General features: G+C 44.0%; 1 protein-coding gene across 9 annotated transcripts in view; it reads left to right on the plus strand.

Annotated features, from left to right (window-relative positions):
- The window catches only part of ELAC2 (elaC ribonuclease Z 2), a 73,680-nt gene that overhangs the window by 1,753 nt on the left and 50,949 nt on the right, over positions 1–20,978 (plus strand). For 6 of the 9 annotated variants that reach the window (XM_055258697.2, XM_055258699.2, XM_055258701.2 and 3 more), the window contains exons 4-14: positions 464–528; positions 1,798–1,855; positions 3,017–3,085; positions 4,517–4,636; positions 5,640–5,698; positions 16,425–16,483; positions 16,579–16,651; positions 17,306–17,418; positions 18,833–18,928; positions 19,832–19,970; positions 20,052–20,134. In XM_055258697.2, the coding sequence (XP_055114672.1) occupies positions 464–528; positions 1,798–1,855; positions 3,017–3,085; positions 4,517–4,636; positions 5,640–5,698; positions 16,425–16,483; positions 16,579–16,651; positions 17,306–17,418; positions 18,833–18,928; positions 19,832–19,970; positions 20,052–20,134 (934 nt within the window). Of the gene's footprint in view, positions 1–463; positions 529–1,797; positions 1,856–3,016; positions 3,086–4,516; positions 4,637–5,639; positions 5,699–16,424; positions 16,484–16,578; positions 16,652–17,305; positions 17,419–18,832; positions 18,929–19,831; positions 19,974–20,051; positions 20,135–20,978 lie in introns of all 9 variants that reach the window. The other 3 variants (XM_055258702.2, XM_063628318.1, XM_063628319.1) reach the window with 3 other exon arrangements.

Here is a 20,978-nt window from a genome sequence, read left to right on the forward strand (position 1 = left end):
ACACATTGGCAGCCACACACATACCCACCGTCCAGATTACCCTGTCATTTATGTCTATCAACCGGAAGATCAGGATTGTGTTGCAGCCAAATTGTGTGGGCTTGGTGGCATGGACAGGAAGGAGTGAAGTGTTAGACCAGTCTGCCTTCTCAGGGCTGAGACTAGGGTGAGGCACTTAGGGTGCCAGCCCTTCACTTGCATGATTCCTTAAATTTTGCACACTGGGTGCCTTGCTGCTTCACCCTAGTAACAGCTCAGCCCATTCTACAGGCATTTAAAGAATATTTGGTGTCCGTTACACCTCTAGCTGGCATCACTTCTGCTCTGTACATCTTCCCTGGTTATACTTCCAAAGCTGGAAGGTGGAGATGTAGATAAATAGCTGAATTAGTACAGGGTGCTCCTCTTGTTAGTGATGACAGGTCAAATTGATGAGAGATGTGATTTTATGCATCCTTTTTAGGAATGATTCTTACTTTAAAGGAAACCGGGCTTCCAAAGTGTGTACTTTCTGGACCTCCGCAACTGGTGAGTCTTTCCTGACACATCTTTCAAAAGCAACCTTTCCTTTTGTAATATCAGTAACAAGAATTTTCCTTTTTGCAAATCAGTCTTCTGCCCTCTAGAGCTACCTGGTCGTTGAAACGCTTCCCCTTTCAAGTTAAAAAGACTTGCGTTCTGATTAACTGTGTGACCTTGAACAAGTTACTTTACCTTTCTGAGCTTTAGTTTATTCATCTATAAGATTACTATCATGTTTCATAGAGTTGTTAAAGTTTAAATGATGTAGCAACACATATAAAGCACTCGATCACTTTATTAGATGTATGTTTGGCACCAAGTAGGCACACAGGAAAGGGCAGCTTTTGTTTTTATTCAATAAATTTCTGACATCTTCTTACCTTTCAGTACAGCTTATTACACTCTTGAGAAGTCGTGTGTGCATTGTTGAATATAACAGTTCATTTTCCAGCTCTTAAGAAGAAAGTCACCAAGACCTGTTAAGTCTTCCCCCAAAATAACGTTTGAAATCCATCCATTTGTCTCTTATTGAGGCCTTCCTTATTTCTGTTTTCTACAGCTGTAAACTACAATAGCCTCCCATATTCATTCTCGCCTTCCTGTAATCCATCTGCCACACAGCAGCCAGAGAGGTCACTTTAAGACAGAAAAGTAGTGTGTCACTTGCCACCCTAAAGCCCTTCATGGGCTCCCCATTGCAATACAATCCAAAATACCTTGATATGGTCTACAAGTCCTGTAGGCCCCAGCCCCTACCCACACTTCCATCTGTACCCATCGCTGAGCTGCAGCTGCATGGGCTGACTCTTATGTGCCTCTGACTCTTGCCACTTCAGGACTTTCACCCTTCCGCAAGTTCCCTCTGCCTCTTCTAATTGCTGCGTATATTGTTACTGAATCTTCAGGCTCAGCTAGAGGGTCATTTACTCCAGAACTGTCTCTTCTTCTCCAGACAAGTTGGATCCCAGCCGTTTGTATTTTTCATTTTCCTTGCAGAGCACTTAGCATAATGCCACTAAGCTGTTTCTGTTATCATGTTTCCTTTTGTCTCCTCCACTGGCCTGATTAGAGCAAGGCCTCCATCTCTTTTTCCTGCTATATCCTTGGCATCTGACATAATGGATACTCAGTAAATATTTGTAATAAATGATGTTCAAAATACTTACTGAGCTTTGTTTTATGTTGATACCTATTGGTAACCTTTTAAATACTTGAGTAGTTGCTGTGTTCTACATTTGTTCAACCATAACTGCTCATTTCTTTGTTTTTCATTAGGAAAAATACCTCGAAGCAATCAAAATATTTTCTGGTCCATTGAAAGGAATAGAACTGGGTATGTCTTTGTCTGTGACTCATTCTCTGCTATTTCTAACTCATGTGTTCCCTGACCTCTCAAATTAGAATCCATTAAAAACATCAACATTAAACCTCAAAATCAAATGTTTCGTCACCACGAGACTGGTTTTTTTTTTTTTCGTTTTTGTTTAGGTGGAGTCTCGCTGTCTCACCAAGCTGGAGTGTAGTGGCGCGATCTCGGCTCACTGCAACCTCCACCTCCTGGGTTCAAGCGATTCTCCCGCCTCAGCTTCCCGAGTAGCTGGGACTACAGGCGCACACCACCACGCCCAGCTAATTTTTTGTCTTTTTAGTAGAGACGGGGTTTCACCATGTTGGCCAGGATGGTCTTGATCTCTTGACCTTGTGATCTGCCCGCCTCAGCCTCCCAAAGTGAACTACTACGCCTGGCTGGAGATGGGTTTTCTAAATAGTGACATTTTCTGTGTTCCCACCTCATGCTGTAAAAATAGGGGCCAGGTCGGCAAGAGTGATTAACAGCCGATGCGTGCCTGTGTACATGCTGTGTAGCATTCTCCATCCAGACAGCAGGGCTCCTGCCTCAGTTCCAGAGGTGCTTCTCGTCGTTGAGTTGCTTTGAGTTGGGGGCGGGGGTGACAGGCTCCTGAAGGTTTTGTGGCCAACTTTGTACATTGAAATGCAGCTCCAGCTGTGCAGGGGGGCTTATGGCCTCTTGATGGGAAGAGGCCTCACTGAGGATGCTAGTAGGGCTCTTGTCCTGGCACTGGTGTGCATCTGTGGCTTGTTAATACTCCTCTTTTATAGAAACACTAATACTTTGTTTCAAAATATACATCAGCTCGTCTGGTTGAGATGATAGGTTCCCTGGCTTCACTGTTCTGTTAACTTGGGTCTCTGAAAGTTGAGTACTAGTTTCTTGTTTTTAAATTTTTAACGGATAGTCACCAATGATTATAATGTCTTTTCATCTGGCTGTAGTAAATATAAATGGCTGACCAAAATACACTTTTATTTATTTCCTAAAAATGGTAATCTCCTTAGAAAGTCTGGTTTTCGTGTCAGATTCCCACCGTGATTCTGAGGCAATTCAGTTGCTCGTGGTTGGTGATCCTGCAGTTACTCTTCCCACACATCTTCACTAATGCAATCACTTTGCTGTTGTGTGGTTTTCTTATAGCTGTGCGGCCCCACTCCGCCCCGGAATACAAGGATGAAACCATGACAGTTTACCAGATCCCCATACACAGTGAGTATGAAAGCCAGGTTTCCCAGGAGGAGGGTGTACGTCCTGAGTAAAGAAAACACAGGTGAAAATAGAAACTGAACACTTGCCGTGGGCACCCTGTTTTGTGTTCTGAGCATGATTAGAAAATTTAGCTGAGGAATTAAGATATGGGTCCTGCCCTGGCTTATAAACTTACGGATAGGCACGTCTAACTCATGCCTAATGATAGTGATTATGCTTTGGAATATTAGATAATCAAGCACTGTTGGTAAATAGATTGCTTTCAAGTTTGCACATTCATTGCTTGGAGGTTTTTTCCCACAGGCGTAATACCCTCTTTTGATCAGAGGATCATGAAGAGGTTTGCACAGATAGATTTTTTAAAATAAATAATGATTACAGCAACCTAAAAGAAGTGTTGTTAGGGGGTTAGAAGCTCCTGCAAATTCCGAAGTGTCAGGGCCAGATGATGTGGTCTTAGCTTAGGAAAAGAGTCAGTCTTGTCCTTGAGCTTAGCTAAAGACATTCGTGTCCGGTTTTACTTACGTGTGAAGAAAGTACCAAGCAGTAGGGTTATTTCCTTGTTAGTACTAACTAATGTGATGCTTACCAAGTAGTGCTGATGGGTAACAGACCAGAGCACCCAGCAAAGGCCAGAGAAGTCCAGAACCTGGCGAGGAGATGAGGCTTACACTGACTGAAGGCAGAAGGCAGCAGGGAGGGGAGGAATGTGCCAGAGCAGTGGCACAAGTGCTCCTAGGCCAGTGCTGTGATGGGCTGATCAGCACTCCCGTTGCCTGGCTCGCTCCTCCTGCTCAGATGCCTTCTCTCACCTGACCCCTGCTGTAGCCACCCCCAGCCTGAGTTGCAGCCCCCTGTTTGTTGTCCATTTCCAGCACCCTGTTCTTTGCTCCATGGCATGTGACAGTTAACTTTCATGTGTGATTTGCGTGATCGATGTTAACATGCTCAGTTTTGCTGATCACTGTTTTTTCAGTGTCCCGCGGCCCTCAGTGAGTGAACTTACGTTCATTGTCGTTGCAGCTGTGCTTTAGCTTCTTAGAGCAGCGAATTTTTTTCCCTTGATCTTGAGCCTTAACTAAATGTAAAATGAGGCTCCTTCTGGAGCTAGGTACCCTTTGGGTCTATGTGTTTTAGCGGGAGTGATGATAATAAATAGACATGTCTACAACCCACATGCTGTTTACATAACACGTTGTTGAGGTGGTATTGTGGCCAAGGCTGTGAGCTAAGCAGAAGCAAAGAGATGAATAGGACTGAAGTACAGCCCAGAAACCAGGTAGGAAGTTAACTAACTAGTTATTTCCTAGTGTATAGTAAAAGGTGTGCTGATTTAATTGGCGTTCTGGCATTCCCACGTATGAACGTGTGGGCCTTGGCTGTCAGCTCGCCTTGTGCAGTATGTAATTTGGTGGTGTCTGTACTGACCAGGTGAACAGAGGAGGGGAAAGCATCAACCATGGCAGAGTCCAGAAAGGCCTCTCGGCAGTCTCAGTCCAGAGCGATCTTCAGACTCCGAGTCGAATGAAAATGAGCCGCACCTTCCACATGGTAATAGTATAACCAAAACAGAGCAGCAGAAAGGCTTGCGTTTTCTTAATTCTCTGCCTCGTAATGCTTGTAGGGAGTCATAATTACAAGAAAGCCACATGTGTAAACAGATACTTCTTCCTGGGCTTATTATGACTTGGCCCGTGGGGAGAATGAGAAGGGTTGTTGTAAAGGTGGCAGCCTGGAACTTTAATAACGACCAGTCCACAGTTTTGGCCATCCAGGGTCTGGGTAGGCCCAAAGCTGTGTTCTGTTTTCCCAGAGGAGAACAGGGCCTGACAAACAGATTCATTTTGTATTTTTCATTTGTATTTTTCATTAATGTAACATTTATGCAAATTTTCCATTAATGTGGAAACTATAACTGCTAAGCCAGTGAGACAGTCAAATCAGTGAGAGGCTCTGCACATCTTCTTCCAGAATGACAGCCCACTGGGAAATGGAGTTAAAAGTCCAAGATGAGATGTAGCTCAGGAGTTGGGCCGCGTCAGGAGTTTGTTGTCCTTAGCAGAAGGCCAGCATTGGCAAAGCTCGGCAGCTCCTCTTTCTGTCCTGAGGTCTTGTCTAGTGACTGAGAACAGGCTGACCCCTATGTGCTGTCTTTGTTTGGATGGCACTGGGTAAAGACTGACACCAGCATTTTCTCTGCAGGCCTTTGAACTTTTGTGTTATTTCTTATATGTGTTATAAAGCACATTACAATATACTTTTCTCTCTTCTCCAGTCCTAGGTGAAATGTGTCATTTAAAAAAAATCTCACTTGCCATTCTAAAGTTTTTCTGGTGAGAGTTTTGTGTTTTTCATTTACCCAAACACATCTCCACATAAGTAGGGAAAAAAAAAGTCCTCTTGAGTATATTAGTGTCTTCAGCCTTTATATTGGGACAGTAGCGTCCATTTAATTTTTATGTGAGGTGAAAATAGGTATTGGGTCATAATCAGCCTGTGATGTCTTGACAACTTTCACATTTACCTTGTGATAATCAAATGTGTTTTTCCTCAGGTGTTAGCCAGAGAAGAGGGGGCAGGGACCCTTCCCTGGTCGTAGCTTTCATCTGTAAGGTAAGGGAGCCTTTCTGGAGGGCTGTACTTGACTGGGGTCTTGGTCAGCGACCTCTGGTTTGCACTTTTTCATTAATTTGAGGGTAGGCGCTCCTGTTACCTGAGACAAGAAGAGATAGCAGATCTTCAGAAAAACTGATGGAAGGCCGGGTGCAGTGGCTCACGCCTGTAATCCCAGCACTTTGGGAGTCCAAGGCAGGTAGATCACGAGGTCAGGAGTTCGAGACCAGCCTGACCAACGTGGTGAAACCCTGTCTCTACTAAAAATACAAAAATTAGCTGGGTGTGGTGGCGCATGCCTGTAATCCCAGCTACTTGAGAGGCCAAGGCAAGAGAATCGCTTGAACACAGGAGGCAGTGGTTGCAGTGAGTTGAGATTGCACCATTGTATTCCAGCCTGGGTGACAGAGCAAGACTCTCTCTCAAAGAAAAGAAAAATTTGATAGAAATGACACTGGCAATGAGCCTGCAACAAGTATTACTACTGACCTTTCGTAATTGTCATCACTTGTAGGTTTCAGAGTTTAGATGCTCTGTTTCTCAAAATAACCCCATACTTTTATTTCCTTTTAAATTTTTTTCCAGTGCCCTGTCAGTCGATCTTGGCTCACTTCAACCTCCACCTCCCAGGTTCAAGTGATTCTCCTGCCTCAGCCTCCCAAGTAGCTAGGATTATAGGTGCGTGCCACCACACCCAGCTAATTTTTGTATTTTTAGTAGAGACGGGGTTTCACTATGTTGGCCAGGCTGGTCTCACTCCTGACCTCAGGTGATCCACCCACCTTGGCCTCCCAAAGTGCTGGGATTACAGGGGTGAAGCACCGTGCCTGGTCCATATTCTTTTACATTTGCCAATGATTGGTCCTTTTAGAATTCAGAAATTATTGAAGGCAGCTGTGTTTGTTTTCCTTCAACTCCATCAGGCCTTTATTCAAAGTCTTTTAACTCTGTTTTATTTCATTCCCCTGCAGTAGCTAAGGTCTAACATCAGATTAATTGGAATATTAGCTAGCATTCACAAAGGCCTAGATCTGTAACTCTGAAATTGGTCAAATTCCATTAAAAATTTTTGTTACAATAAGCTGTTTGTGAGATTTGACTAGTGGTTTGTTTTTAATAGAATTTTGCATTAAAATTTTGTCAATACAATTTGCAACAAATTTGTCTAAATATGTGAAAAGATTGCATTGCCTTTTTGTGGGCTTAGATTATTTTTTAATGTTGGTTTTGAAATATATTTGGAATTTTTATCTAAATTCTAAAACCTACAAGTGAAAATAATAATGAAAGTAAATAGTAATATTAGTGGCAAGATCATTGCCAGTATCGTTTCTATCGATTTATTTGAATAATGTGATTTTCATAAAAGTTAAGTACTATTGTTAACAGGCTTATTACGTGTATGTTTCTGAGTTTTAGACAGCAAAATCATTTTTTAAAGTTTTAAAAATATTTTATTTTTGATAATCTATATTTATACTCTCTGATTTTTAAACTGTTTTATATGGTAATCTTTAAATCATATTCCTGCTTTCCTGAATAGGTAACAGCATGATGAAAAGTGACAAGCTCACTTTTACACACTCGGGCAGTTGCCCTATTATCAGGCAGCCGTTCCTGGGGGCTGCCAGCTGCCTGCCCTGGCTTTTCCATCTCCTTCCTTGCTGTCTTCTGTGGCTCCTTCTGAGGGCTGCTGTCACTGGATTAGCCTGTGTAATCCCTTTCCCCTCTTCTAATTAGTTTGCTGCTCTCAGGTGGGGTTTTGGAAAGCAATAAAGCTGAGCTAGGTCAAGTTCCAGGAGTCTCTTGGCATGAGGACCTGAAAAACTCATCTGTTGGAAGACCTTGGCTTTGGGCAGCTGGTGCACTGTTGGGGCGTTATCGGCTGCGTTCTGGCTCTTATCAGTCTTCCAGATACTCTGCATTCCTCAGAGAGGAACATATCTCCATGGGTTGAGTTCAGCTCCCAGGGAGATGGGTTTCCCTGCCTCAAGTCTGCAAGTACCCTTTTTTTTTTTTTCCTTTTTTGAGATGGAGTCTTGCTCTGTCACCAGCTTGGAATGCAGTGGTGCAATCTTGGCTCACTGCAACCTCTGCCTCCCAGGGTCAGGCAGTTCTCCTGCCTCAGCCTCCCGAGTAGCTGGGACTACAGGAGCGCACCACCATGTCCAGCTAATTTTTGTATTTTTTTAGTAGAGACGGGGTTTCACAGTGTTGGCCAGGATGGTCTGGATCTCTTGACCTCCTGATCCGCCTGCCTTGGCCTCCCAAAGTGCTAGGATTACAGGCGTGAGCCATCATGCCCAGCCTTTTTGTTTGTTTTGTTTTTCTGAGATAGAGTCTCGCTCTGTTGCCCAGGCTGGAGTGCAGTGGTGTCATCTCGACTCACTGCAACCTCTGCCTCCCAGGTTCGAGTGATTCCTTGCCTCAGCCTCCCGTGTAGCTGGGATCACAGGTGCCTGCCACCATGCCTGGCTAATTTTTGTGTTGTTAGTAGACACAGGGTTTCGCCATGTTGGCCAGGCTAGTCTCGAACTCCTGACCTCAAGTGATCTGCCTTCCTCGGCCTCCTAAAGTGCTGGGGTTAAGGAGTGAACCACCACATCCAGCCTTCAATTACCTTTTGTTTATTTTATTTATTTATTTTTTGAGACGGAGTCTTTCTGTGTTGCCCAGGCTGGAGTGCCGTGGCGCAATCTTGGCTCACTGCAACCTCCTCCTCCCAGGCTCAAGTGATTCTCATGCCTCAGCCTCCCGAGTAGCTGGGACTTCAGGTGCTCGCCACCACACTCGGCTAATTTTTGTATTTTTAGGAGAAACGGGGTTTCACCATGTTGGCCAGGCTGGTCTTGAATTTCTGACCTCAAGTGATCCTCCTACTTCAGCCTCCCAAAGTGCTGGGATTACAGGCATAAGCCACTGCCCCCAACAGCAAGTATCTTTTAAACATTAGAGACATTTAGTTGCCATCCTCAAACCCATTTGGGTGTTGGAGAGAATGTTGGGTCGTGACATGCTTGTTAGTTATCTAAAGATGTCAGCGATCAATCATCACTGTGTGATGTGCACACTGAAGCTGTAATCCTTCATCTAGGATGATATTTTTTAAGATGGAAAATTCTACAACCCTGAGAATAAGGATTTCAGATCCAAATTTGAGACTCAGCCCTACGAGTAACTTTTTAACTTCTGAGAGTTAAAAGAAGATGCACACAGTTGATGAAGATTTTTTTTTTTTTTTTAATTATACTTTAGGTTTTAGGGTACATGTGCACAATGTGCAGGTTTGTTACATATGTATCCATGTGCCACGTTGATTTCCTGCACCCATTAACTCGTCATTTAGCATTAGGTATATCTCCTAATGCTGTCCCTCCCCCCTCCCCCAACCCCACAACAGTCCCCGGAGTGTGATGTTCCCCTTCCTGTGTCCATGAGTTCTCATTGTTCAATTCCCACCTATGAGTGAGAACATGCGGTGTTTGGTTTTTTGTCCTTGTGATAGTTTACTGAGAATGATGTTTTCCAGTTTCATCCATGTCCCTACAAAGGATATGAACTCATCCTTTTTTATGGCTGCATAGTATTCCATGGTGTATATGTGCCACATTTTCTTAATCCAGTCTATCGTTGTTGGACATTTGGGTTGGTTCCAACTCTTTGCTATTGTGAATAGTGCCGCAATAAACATACGTGTGCATGTGTCTTTATAGCAGCATGATTTATAGTCCTTTGGGTATATACCCAGTAATGGGATGGCTGGGTCAAATGGTATTTCTAGTTCTAGATCCCTGAGGAATCACCACACTGACTTCCACAATGGTTGAACTAATTTACAGTCCCACCAACAGTGTAAAAGTGTTCCTATTTCTCCACATCCTCTCCAGCACCTGTTGTTTCCTGATTTTTTAATGATGGCCATTCTAACTGGTGTGAGATGGTATCTCGTTGTGGTTTTGATTTGCATTTCTCTGATGGCCAGTGATGATGAGCATTTCTTCATGTGTTTTTTGGCTGCATAAATGTCTTCTTTTGAGAAGTGTCTGTTCATGTCCTTTGCCCACTTTTTGATGGGGTTGTTTGTTTTTTTCTTGTAAATATGTTTGAGTTCATTGTAGATTCTGGATATTAGCCCTTTGTCAGATGAGTAGGTTGCAAAAATTTTCTCCCATTCTGTAGGTTGCCTGTTCACTCTGATGGTAGTTTCTTTTGCTGTGCAGAAGCTCTTTAGTTTAATTAGATCCCATTTGTCAATTTTGGCTTTTGTTGCCATTGCTTTTGGTGTTTTAGACATGAAGTCCTTGCCCACGCCTATGTCCTGAATGGTATTGCCTAGGTTTTCTTGTAGGATTTTAATGGTTTTAGGTCTAACATGTAAGTCTTTAATCCATCTTGAATTAATTTTTGTATAAGGTGTAAGGAAGGGATCCAGTTTCAGCTTTCTACATATGGCTAGCCAGTTTTCCCAGCACCATTTATTAAATAGGGAATCCTTTCCCCATTTCTTGTTTTTGTCAGGTTTGTCAAAGATCAGATAGTTGTAGCTATGCGGCATCATTTCTGAGGGCTCTGTTCTGTTCCATTGATCTATGTCTCTGTTGTGGTACCAGTACCATGCTGTTTTGGTTACTGTAGCCTTGTAGTATAGTTTGAAGTCAGGTAGGGTGATGCCTCCAGCTTTGTTCTTTTGGCTTAGGATTGACTTGGCGATGCGGGCTCTTTTTTGGTTCCATGTGAACTTTAAAGTAGTTTTTTCCAATTCTGTGAAGAAAGTCATTGGTAGCTTGATGGGGATGGCATTGAATCTATAAATTACCTTGGGCAGTATGGCCATTTTCACGATATTGATTCTTCCTTCCCATGAGCATGGAATGTTCTTCCATTTGTTTGTATCCTCTTTTATTTCATTGGGCAGTGGTTTGTAGTTCTCCTTGAAGAGGTCCTTTACATCTCTTGTAAGTTGGATTCCTAGGTATTTTATTCTCTTTGAAGCATTTGTGAATGGGAGTTCACTCATGATTTGGCTCTCTGTTTGTCTGTTATTGGTGTACAAGAATGCTTGTGATTTTTGTACATTGATTTTGTATCCTGAGACTTTGCTGAAGTTGCTAATCAGCTTAAGGAGATTTTGGGCTGAGATGATGGGGTTTTCTAGATATACAATCATGTCATCTGCAAACAGGGACAATTTGACTTCCTCTTTTCCTAATTGAATACCCTTTATTTCCTTCTCCTGCCTGATTGCTCTGGCCAGAACTTCCAGCACTATGTTGAATAGGAGCGGTGAGAGAGGGCATCCCTGTCTTGTGCCAGTTTTCAAAGGGAATGCCTCCAGTTTTTGCCCATTCAGTATGATATTGGCTGTGGGTTTGTCGTAGATAGCTCTTATTATTTTGAGATATGTCCCATCAATACCTAATTTATTGAGAGTTTTTAGCATGAAGGGTTGTTGAATTTTGTCAAAGGCCTTTTCTGCATCTATTGAGATAATCATGTGGTTTTTGTCTTTGGTTCTGTTTATATGCTGGATTACATTTATTGATTTGCGTATGTTGAACCAGCTTTGCATCCCAGGGATGAAGCCCACTTGATCATGGTGGATAAGCTTTTTGATGTGCTGCTGGATTCGGTTTGCCAGTATTTTATTGAGGATTTTTGCATCAATGTTCATCGAGGATATTGGTCTGAAATTCTCTTTTTTGGTTATGTCTCTGCCAGGCTTTGGTATCAGGACGATGCTGGCTTCATAAAATGTGTTAGGGAGGATTCCCTCTTTTTCTATCGATTGGAATAGTTTCAGAAGGAATGGTACCAGTTCCTTCTTGTACCTCTGGTAGAATTCGGCTGTGAATCCATCAGGTCCTGGACTCTTTTTGGTTGGTAAGCTATTGATTATTGCCACAATTTCAGAACCTGTTATTGGTCTATTCAGAGATTCAACTTCTTCCTGATTTAGTCTTGGGAGGGTGTATTTGTCGAGGAATTTATCCATTTCTTCTAGATTTTCTAGTTTATTTGCGTAGAGGTGTTTGTAGTATTCTCTGATGGTAGATTGTATTTCTGTGGGATCGGTGGTGATATCCCCTTTTTCATTTTTTATTGCATCTATTTGATTCTTCTCTCTTTTCTTCTTTATTAGTCTTGCTAGCGGTCTATCAATTTTGTTGATCTTTTCAAAAAACCAGCTCCTGGATTCATTAATTTTTTGAAGGGTTTTTTGTGTCTCTATTTCCTTCAGTTCTGCTCTGATTTTAGTTATTTCTAGCCTTCTGCTAGCTTTTGAATGTGTCTGCTCTTGCTTTTCTAGTTCTTTTAATTGTGATGTTAGGGTGTCAATTTTGGATCTTTCCTGCTTTCTCTTATGGGCATTTAGTGCTATAAATTTCCCTCTACACACTGCTTTGAACGTGTCCCAGAGATTCTGGTATGTTGTGTCTTTGTTCTCGTTGGTTTCAAAGAACATCTTTATTTCTGCCTTCATTTCATTATGTACCCAATAGTCATTCCGGAGCAGGTTGTTCAGTTTCCATGTAATTGAGCGGTTTTGAGTGAGTTTCTTATCCTGAGTTCTAGTTTGATTGCACTGTGGTCTGAGAGACAGTTTGTTATAATTTCTGTTCTTTTACATTTGCTGAGGAGAGCTTTACTTCCAACTATGTGGTCAATTTTGGAATAGGTGTGGTGTGGTGCTGAAAAAAATGTATATTCTGTTGATTTGGGGTAGAGAGTTCTGTAGATGTCTATTAGGTCCACTTTGTGTAGAGCTGAGTTCAATTCCTGGATATCCTTGTTAACTTTCTGTCTCGTTGATCTGTCTAGTGTTGACAGTGGGGTGTTAAAATCTCCCATTATTATTGTGTGGGAGTTTAAGTCCCTTTGTAGGTCACTCAGGACTTGCTTTATGAATCTGGGTGCTCCTGTATTGGGTGCATATATATTTAGGATAGTTAGCTCTTCTTGTTGAATTGATCCCTTTACCATTATGTAATGGCCTTCTTTGTCTCTTTTGATCTTTGTTGGTTTAAAGTCTATTTTATCAGAGACTAGGATTGCAACCCCTGCCTTTTTTTGTTTTCCATTTGCTTGATAGATCTTCCTCCATCCCTTTATTTTGAGTCTATGTGTGTCTCTGCATGTGAGATGGGTTTCCTGAATACAGCACACTGATGGGTCCTGACTCCTTATCCAGTTTGCCAGTCTGTGTCTTTTAATTGGAGCATTTAGCCCATTTACATTTAACGTTAATATTGTTATGTGTGAATCTGATCCTGTCATTATGATGTTAGTTGGTTATTTTGCTCGTTAGTTGATGCAGTTTCTTCCTAGCCTCGATGGTCTTTACAATTTGGCATGTTTTTGCAGTGGCTGGTACTGGTTGTTCCTTTCCATGTTTAGTGCTTCCTTCAGGAGCTCTTTTAGGGCAGGCCTGGTGGTGACAAAATCACTCAGCGTTTGCTTGTCTGTAAAGTATTTTATTTCTCCTTCACTTATGAAGCTTAGTTTGGCTGGATATGAAATTCTGGGTTGAAAATTCTTTTCTTTAAGAATGTTGAATATTGGCCCCCACTCTCTTCTGGCTTGTAGAGTTTCTGCTGAGAGATCAGCTGTTAGTCTGATGGGCTTCCCTTTGTGGGTAACTCGACCTTTCTCTCTGGCTGCCCTTAACATTTTTTCCTTCATTTCAACTTTGGTGAATCTGACAATTGTGTGTCTTGGAGTTGCTCTTCTCGAGGAGTATCTTTGCGGCGTTCTCTGTATTTCCTGAATCTGAATGTTGGCCTGCCTTGCTAGATTGGGGAAGTTCTCCTGGATAATATCTTGCAGAGTGTTTTCCAACTTGGTTCCATTCTCCCCATCATTTTCAGGTACACCAATCAGACATAGGTTTGGTCTTTTCACATAGTCCCAAATTTCTTGGAGGCTTTGTTCATTTCTTTTTATTCTTTTTTCTCTAAACTTCCCTTCTCGCTTCATTTCATTCATTTCATCTTCCATCAGCGATACCCTTCCAGTTGATCGCATCTGCTACTGAGTCTTCTGCAATCTTTGCATAGTTCTCGAAACTTGGCTTTCAGCTCCATCAGCTCCTTTAAGCCCTTCTCTCCATTGGTTATTCTAGTTATCCATTCTTCTAATTTTTTTTCAAAGTTTTTAACTTCTTTGCTATTGTTTTGAATTTCCTCCCATAGCTCAAAGTAGTTTGATCGTCTGAAGCCTTCTTCTCTCAACTCGTCAAAGTCATCCTCCATCCAGCTTTGTTCCGTTGCTGGTGAGGAACTGCGTTCCTTTTGAGGAGGAGAGGTGCTCTGCTTTTTAGAGTTTCCAGCTTTTCTGCTCTGTTTTTTCCCCATCTTTGTGGTTTTATCTACTTTTGGTCTTTGATGATGGTGATGCACAGATGGGTTTTTGGTGTGGATGTCCTTTCTGTTTGTTAGTTTTCCTTCTACCAGACAGGACCCTCAGCTGCCGGTCTGTTGGAGTTTACTAGAGGTCCACTCCAGACCCTGTTTGGCTGGGTGTCAGCAGCGGTGGCTGCAGAACAGCGGATTTTCGTGAGACCACAAATTCAGCTGTCTGATAGTTCCTCTGGAAGTTTTGTCTCAGAGGAGTACCCGGCCGAGTGAGGTGTCAGTCTGTCCCTACTAGGGGGGTGCCTCCCAGTTAGGCTGCTCAGGGGTGAGGGACCCACTTTAGGAGGCAGTCTGTCAGTTCTCAGATCTCCAGCTGCGTGCTGGGAGAACCACTACTCTCTTCAAAGCTGTCAGTCAGACAGGGACATTTAATTCTGAGGAGGTTCCTGCTGACTTTTTGTTTGTCCGTGCCCTGCCCCCAGAGGTGGAGCCTACAGAGGCAGGCAGGCCTCCTTGAGCTGTGGTGGGCTCCACCCAGTTCGAGCTTCCTGGTTGCTTTGTTTACCTAAGCAAGCCTGGGCAATGGCAGGCGCCCCTCCCCCAGCCTCGCTGCTGCCTTGCAGCTTGATCTCAGACTGCTGTGCTAGCAATCAGCGAGACTCTGTGGGCATAGGACCCTCCGAGCCAGTTGCAGGACACAGTCTCCTAGTGTGCCGTTTTCCAGGCCCGTTGGAAAAGCACAGTATTGGGGTGGGACTGACCCGATATTCCAGGTGCCGTCTGTTACCCCTTTCTTTGACTAGGAAAGGGAACTCCCTGACCCCTTGCGCTTCCCGAGTGAGGCAATGCCTCGCCCTGCTTCGGCTCGCGCACAGTGTGCTTCACTGACTGTCCTGCACCCACTGTTAGGCACTCCCTAGTGAGATGAAACCGGTACCTCAAGCAGAAATGCAGAAATCACCCGTCTTCTGTGTCGCTCAGGCTGGGAGCTGGAGATGGGAGCTGTTCCTATTCGGCCATCTTGGCTCCCAATCGATGCTGTAGTTGATGAAGATTTAAAGGAGAAAATGAAAATCAAATGTCATTTAGCACTCAAAAGGCCTACGTGTCATTTCTGACATTTTTCTGTTGGTGTGAAAAGTTTTTTTTCCTATAAAGTGATAATGAAGTTTTCTGATAGAAGTATTGTTTGCCTTTCTAATGTAGTAGCATAGTAGGGTTTTTTTTTTTTTTCTTTTTCTTTTTCTTTTTTTGAGACAGAGTCTCACTCTGTCGCCCAGGCTGGAGTGCAGTGGTGCAATCTCGGCTCACTGCAAGCTCCGCCTCCTGGGTTCCTGCCTCAGCCTCCTGAGTAGCTGGGACTATAGGCACACGTCACCACACCCGGCTAATTTTTTGTATTTTTAGTAGAGATGGGGTTTCACCGTCTTAGCCAGGATGGTCTTGATCTCCTGACCTCGGGATCTACCCACCTCGGCTTCCCAAAGTGCTGGGATTACAGGCATGAGCCACTGTGCCTGGCCTATTAGGGATTTTTTATTATAATTTATCTCCAAGATAAAAGCGATGACATTATATTGCGAAATAATTGAAAAATACAAGAGAAATAAAAATCATCCATGCTTTTGTTAGCCTATCACTGTCATTGAAATATTATGTTACATGGCAGTTTGCTTGCTGGTTGCTCTGTTAGGCAATGCTCTGGTGACATTCCTGTAGCTATTAATTGAGGAATGTGGAATGACAGAACAGTGTTTCTCCTCAATCATACTTGAAGGATATTTATTTTTATATTGAATTACATTTTATTAAATTTATAATGAGTTAATTCTGGGAAATAAAACACTGATTTAAGTCATTTTGGCTTTTAGTACTAAAGCATTTGACAATAAATGACTTCTTCAGAATATGGTATACCTTCTGAAAGCAATAAACGCATTTTAATGAATTGTAAGGAAACAGCTTTTTTTTTTTTTTTTTTGAGATGGACTTTCGCTTTTGTTGCCTAGGCTGGAGTGCAATGGCGCAATCTCGGCTCACTGCAACCTCCGCCTCCCGGGTTCAAGCGATTCTCCTGCCTCCGCCTCCTGAGTTGCTGGGATTACAGGCATGCACCACCACGCCTGGCCAGTTTTGTATTTTTAGTAGAGACAGGGTTTCTCCATGTTGGTCAGGCTGGTCTCGAACTCCTGACCTCAGGTGATCCGCCTGCCTCAGCCTCCGAAAGTACTGGAATTACAGGCATCAGCCACCGCGCCTGGCCAACATTATTTTTTTTTTTTTAAATCTAGAAAAATACACTTCTAAGAAAATTGATTTAAAACCAAACTTCTTCATTAGCCACTAAAATCACATTTATGTTCTCTTTGTTGCAGCTTCACTTAAGGAGAGGAAACTTCTTGGTGCTCAAAGCAAAGGAGCTGGGCCTTCCAATGTGAGTGTGGGGGGTGAGGCTTCTGGGGACTCACTGGGTACACCTGTCCACTTAAGGAAATCACATTTCACAGAGGCCTTGCCTCTTCATTTCAGTGGGACAGCTGCCATCGCTCCCATCATTGCTGCTGTCAAGGACGGGAAAAGCATCACTCATGAAGGAAGAGAGGTGAGATGCCTGGTTTTCTTGATGATTCAGCAGTTACACGTAGGGTCTGGAATGCTGGGCAGAGTTTGTCTTCTTCAGGCCCTACAGATAACCACTTTTGAAGGACATAGAACAGTTTGGACATGACTCAGCTAAGTGATAAAATGGCCTCTTTTATCTGTGTGTGTCCCGCATGTCAACACGGCTGCATTCCAGCATTTTTGTAGATTGTCCATTTAGGATCTGGTCATCCATCTCCTTGAAGGGTGCATGCTTTCCTTGGTACTTGAGCTCAGGACAGTGTCTAACAACAGACCCCATATGGATGGGCCTGGGGTTTATGGTGCAGAGGAATGCCACTGTATTCTTTGTCAAGGTATTTCCTCTGACTTCTAAGGACATTAGGACCGGTGGCCACAGACTGAAGAAAACCTTAATGCCAGGCCTCCTTTCCTGGCCAGTGTAGGCCTGAAGTGCCTCAACCTGACAGTTACCTATTTAGGTATCCACAAAGAGACTAGAAGGGTGTTGATGGTGATGTATAAAGTTGGTTTTGTGCTTTGTTTACCTCTCAGCTCGCTGGATAGGATATGTCATGTTAGCAGTTGCCTTGAAGGCAGTTCAGCTTGGTGGCTGAGCTGTGACCCCAGTGGGCGGGCTTATTTGATTTTGCAGATTTTGGCTGAAGAGCTGTGTACTCCTCCAGATCCTGGTGCTGTTTTTGTGGTGGTAGAATGTCCAGATGAAGGCTTCATTCAACCCATCTGTGAGAATGCCACCTTTCAGAGGTAATGAGGGGTCTCTAGGGTGGGAGAAGTGAGAGCTGAAACCCAGCCCAGCATCGATATGGGCATCTTGTGGCAAGAGCTGTGTTTCTGGGAAGGCCCGCTGTCTGGGTTTACAGTTCAGAGGCCAGGACTCCTACCTTAAGTCACTATTGGTAGTTGGTGGGCTCCGGTGTACACAGCCTCAAAGTGAAATTAGAAAAGATTGAAAACTAGAAACCACTGAGGACTAGAAATTCAACTAGAACTCTTAGAGCTCTTATACCAGAAGAAATTCTAGAACTTTTTTGAATTCTAACTAATGCCGCAGATTATCATTTGGATTATTTTGAACTGAATTAATTTTCTTCCGTTGCCTGAATTGAAACAAATGAGGTGGTTCAGAGTGTGTGAGACTGTCGTGGTCAAGAGTCTGTGTTATGGGATGGAATCACAGCTGGGGAATGTCTTTTGGGCCACTGCCACTCTGTGTTTGTCCTCCATCAGAGGTAACCAGTTTTGCCGTTCAGCTTTCATCCCAGGTGGAATCATCTTTGACCCACCTATCTGAGTTTGAATCTTTTCCCCCACTCTTAATGGTTTACCTGTATTTTTCCTGTTCCTAGTTTGTATCTGTCTGTATTTTTTCACTTGTTTTTTTCTACTTAACCACAACAAATCCTTTTGGGCTGCTGTACCCCTTCCGAGTGAGAGCGTTAGGAGTTGTTTCATGGTCCGCTTTATTCTCTGTGGGTGAATTTGGGTGCACTGGTAGCCCCAGCTTTGTATTTTAATCAAGTTTTGGGCAGCAGAGCCTCTTCAATGAATGAGGTGTCATTTGAGAGCCATGTGCAGATGTGTGATGATGCTGGGATAGATAAAAATAGCTACTGTGTATATTTCTTTTTAAAGGGAACTGGAGGGAAACACATCAGCATGTTAGTAAGTGATCTATTGTCCAGGTGGTAGAATTTCAGACGATTTTCATTTTTTGTGCCTGTGTCTCAGGTCCTCTGGAAGACAGACACCAGGGTGGCATTGGAGGTGCAAGAGGTTTATTCGAGGAAATGCCCGTGAGAGAGGAAGGAGAGAGGGAGCAGGAGGAGGCAGGGAGAGCCTGGGTCTGGCTTTGCAGGTTGGACCCGTATGAGTGGAGAGGGTAGGAAGGAAATGCAGTGCTGAGAAAGGATCAGCCAGGCTGACTGCAAGGCCCAGAGCAGAGCTTCCCAGATAGAGGAACCCCATGTCCATTGGAAATGGCCCAGCACTGGGGTCTGCCGTGAGCAGCCTGCTGTGAGAGCATGGCCTGGGTGTGGCGGCTGTCAGCTCACTGCAGTGCTCGCAGAGGGCCACACGACGCCCCTCCCTGGCTGCATGGTCCCTGTCTTTGTGTGTCCTGAGTCTGCATCACTTTGTAAAGCCCCACTCTTCTGCCCAGGTACCAAGGAAAGGCAGATGCCCCCGTGGCCTTGGTGGTTCACATGGCCCCAGAATCTGTGCTTCTGGACAGCCGGTACCAGCAGTGGATGGAGAGGTATGGAGCCCAGCCCAGCGGCACTTGGGGTAACTCTTCTGGGCAGTGGTGGATTCCCCTCTCCTCCCCTCTTGCTCTTTCCAGCGCTACCTACCCTTCTGCGGCTGCCTAAACTTTCTGTGGGATTCCTGCCTTCCCAGAATTCTAGGCGTCCCAGATCTGTGCTACACTTGTGAAGAAAATGCACCGCTAGGTGGTGCAGTGTCCACACGATTCCATTTATTTTACACCCTCCACATTCTTCAGGGTGTCTGAACAAATACTGCCGTTTGGTTGAGGATTCCACAAGTGAATCCCAAAGAAGAGATTGCAGCTATAAAATGATAGCTTCCATTTACTGAATGCCCACTTTGTGGGAGGCAGTGTGTGAAATACCCTTCATTTCACTTCATTCCCTCTAGGGTTGTCGCCAGCAGCCCTGGGAGGTAGATGTTTAGTCACTGGAAGGAGAGGGAGCTTTACTTCTTCCTCGGGGCATCGCTGGCCAGGGCCAGGTGGAGGAGTATGAGTTGAGCTTGGGTGCGCGGTGACCTGTTTGGCCCCTGCCTGTCTCCCCCAACATGCCCCTTTACCCGCCCCTCACTCCATGGCCTGCTCTCCTGCTGTCTCTTTCATTCCTCAGGGTTTGAGTCCCCTATTTGTATGCCCTGGACATCTTCTTTTTCTTGTGTTTCCTCTCACTTTTCCCAGCACACCTGAAAGGCAGCTGAGCTAGGGGACACCGGGCTTTGAGACAGCAGGAGTGGGACCATGTTTGGCCATGTAGTAACTGCTTGGGGCGGGGCAAGTCACTGAACTGTTTGAACACGTCATCCTCATTACCACTCCTGAGCTCAGCACTCCTCCTCAGGGGGAACTTGCCTCCTAACAGACGCTGCAAATGCCGGGTCTGTTTCTTCACAGGTTTGGGCCTGACACCCAGCACTTGGTCCTGAATGAGAACTGTGCCTCAGTTCACAACCTTCGCAGCCACAAGATTCAAACCCAGCTCAACCTCATCCACCCGGACATCTTCCCCCTGCTCACCAGTTTTCCCTGTAAGGTAGTGTCTCAGACCGGCCCCTTATCGGCCCAGCTCTCACCCCCTCTCTTTCTCTCCATGAATGTGTTTTGTCTCTTTCAGGAGGGCCCCACCCTCAGCGTGCCCATGGTTCAGGGTGAATGCCTCCTCAAGTACCAGCTCCGTCCCAGGAGGGAGTGGCAGAGGTCTGTGCCATCTTGAACTAATGGAATCGTCTCAGTCGAGTTGGGAAACATTTCTGTAAATAGCCACATAGTAAATGTTTCAGGAGGCTCTCTAGACCACGTGGTCTCCGTTGTAACTATTCAACTCCGCTTTGAGCGCAAAAGAGCCACGGACAATAAGCTAATGAATGGGCTTGGCTGTGTGCCAATGTGAATTTATTTAGAAAAGCAGCCTACTCCAGGCTGGGTTGAGGTGGGCAGATTGGGGCCAGTAGTTCTCCTTTTCTAAAATTGCCTTGCATGGGAATAGCACTGATAGAGCTCATATGTTTCATAGTATAGAAAACAGGAAATGTATGATGAACAGAGTCACCTATAATCCTGTTGCCCAGAGATAATGACTGATAACATTTTGTGTTTCTTGATTTGTGTATGTGGGTTTATATTGTCAGTCTTTTCCTGTATCACTAAATAGTCTTAAGTAACAAGATTTTTATTGGTATTCCAAATAGGGATGTTTACTCATTTGGGATGTTTCCAATTTTTTGCTGTTCTAATGAATAAAACAATAAATGTCTTACATATAAATCTTTGATGGGAACTCTGTGCCTTTCAAGTCATTCCTAAATGTGGGATTACTGGCCCAGAGTGTGACACTTGTTAAGGTACTTGATAAATGTAAAATGCCATCTTGAAAACCTCTTCCAGTACAATCCAACCAGGAAAGTGAACAGCCTTACTGCCCCACATCTTTATTTTATTTTTATTTATTTATTTATTTTTTTTTTTTTGAGACGGAGTTTTGCTCTTGTTGCCCAGGCTGGAGTGCAATGGCGTGATCTCAGCTCACTGCAACCTCCGCCTC

This window comes from Symphalangus syndactylus, chromosome 20 (genome assembly GCF_028878055.3).
Source record: "Symphalangus syndactylus isolate Jambi chromosome 20, NHGRI_mSymSyn1-v2.1_pri, whole genome shotgun sequence".
Classification (NCBI taxonomy): domain Eukaryota; kingdom Metazoa; phylum Chordata; class Mammalia; order Primates; family Hylobatidae; genus Symphalangus; species Symphalangus syndactylus.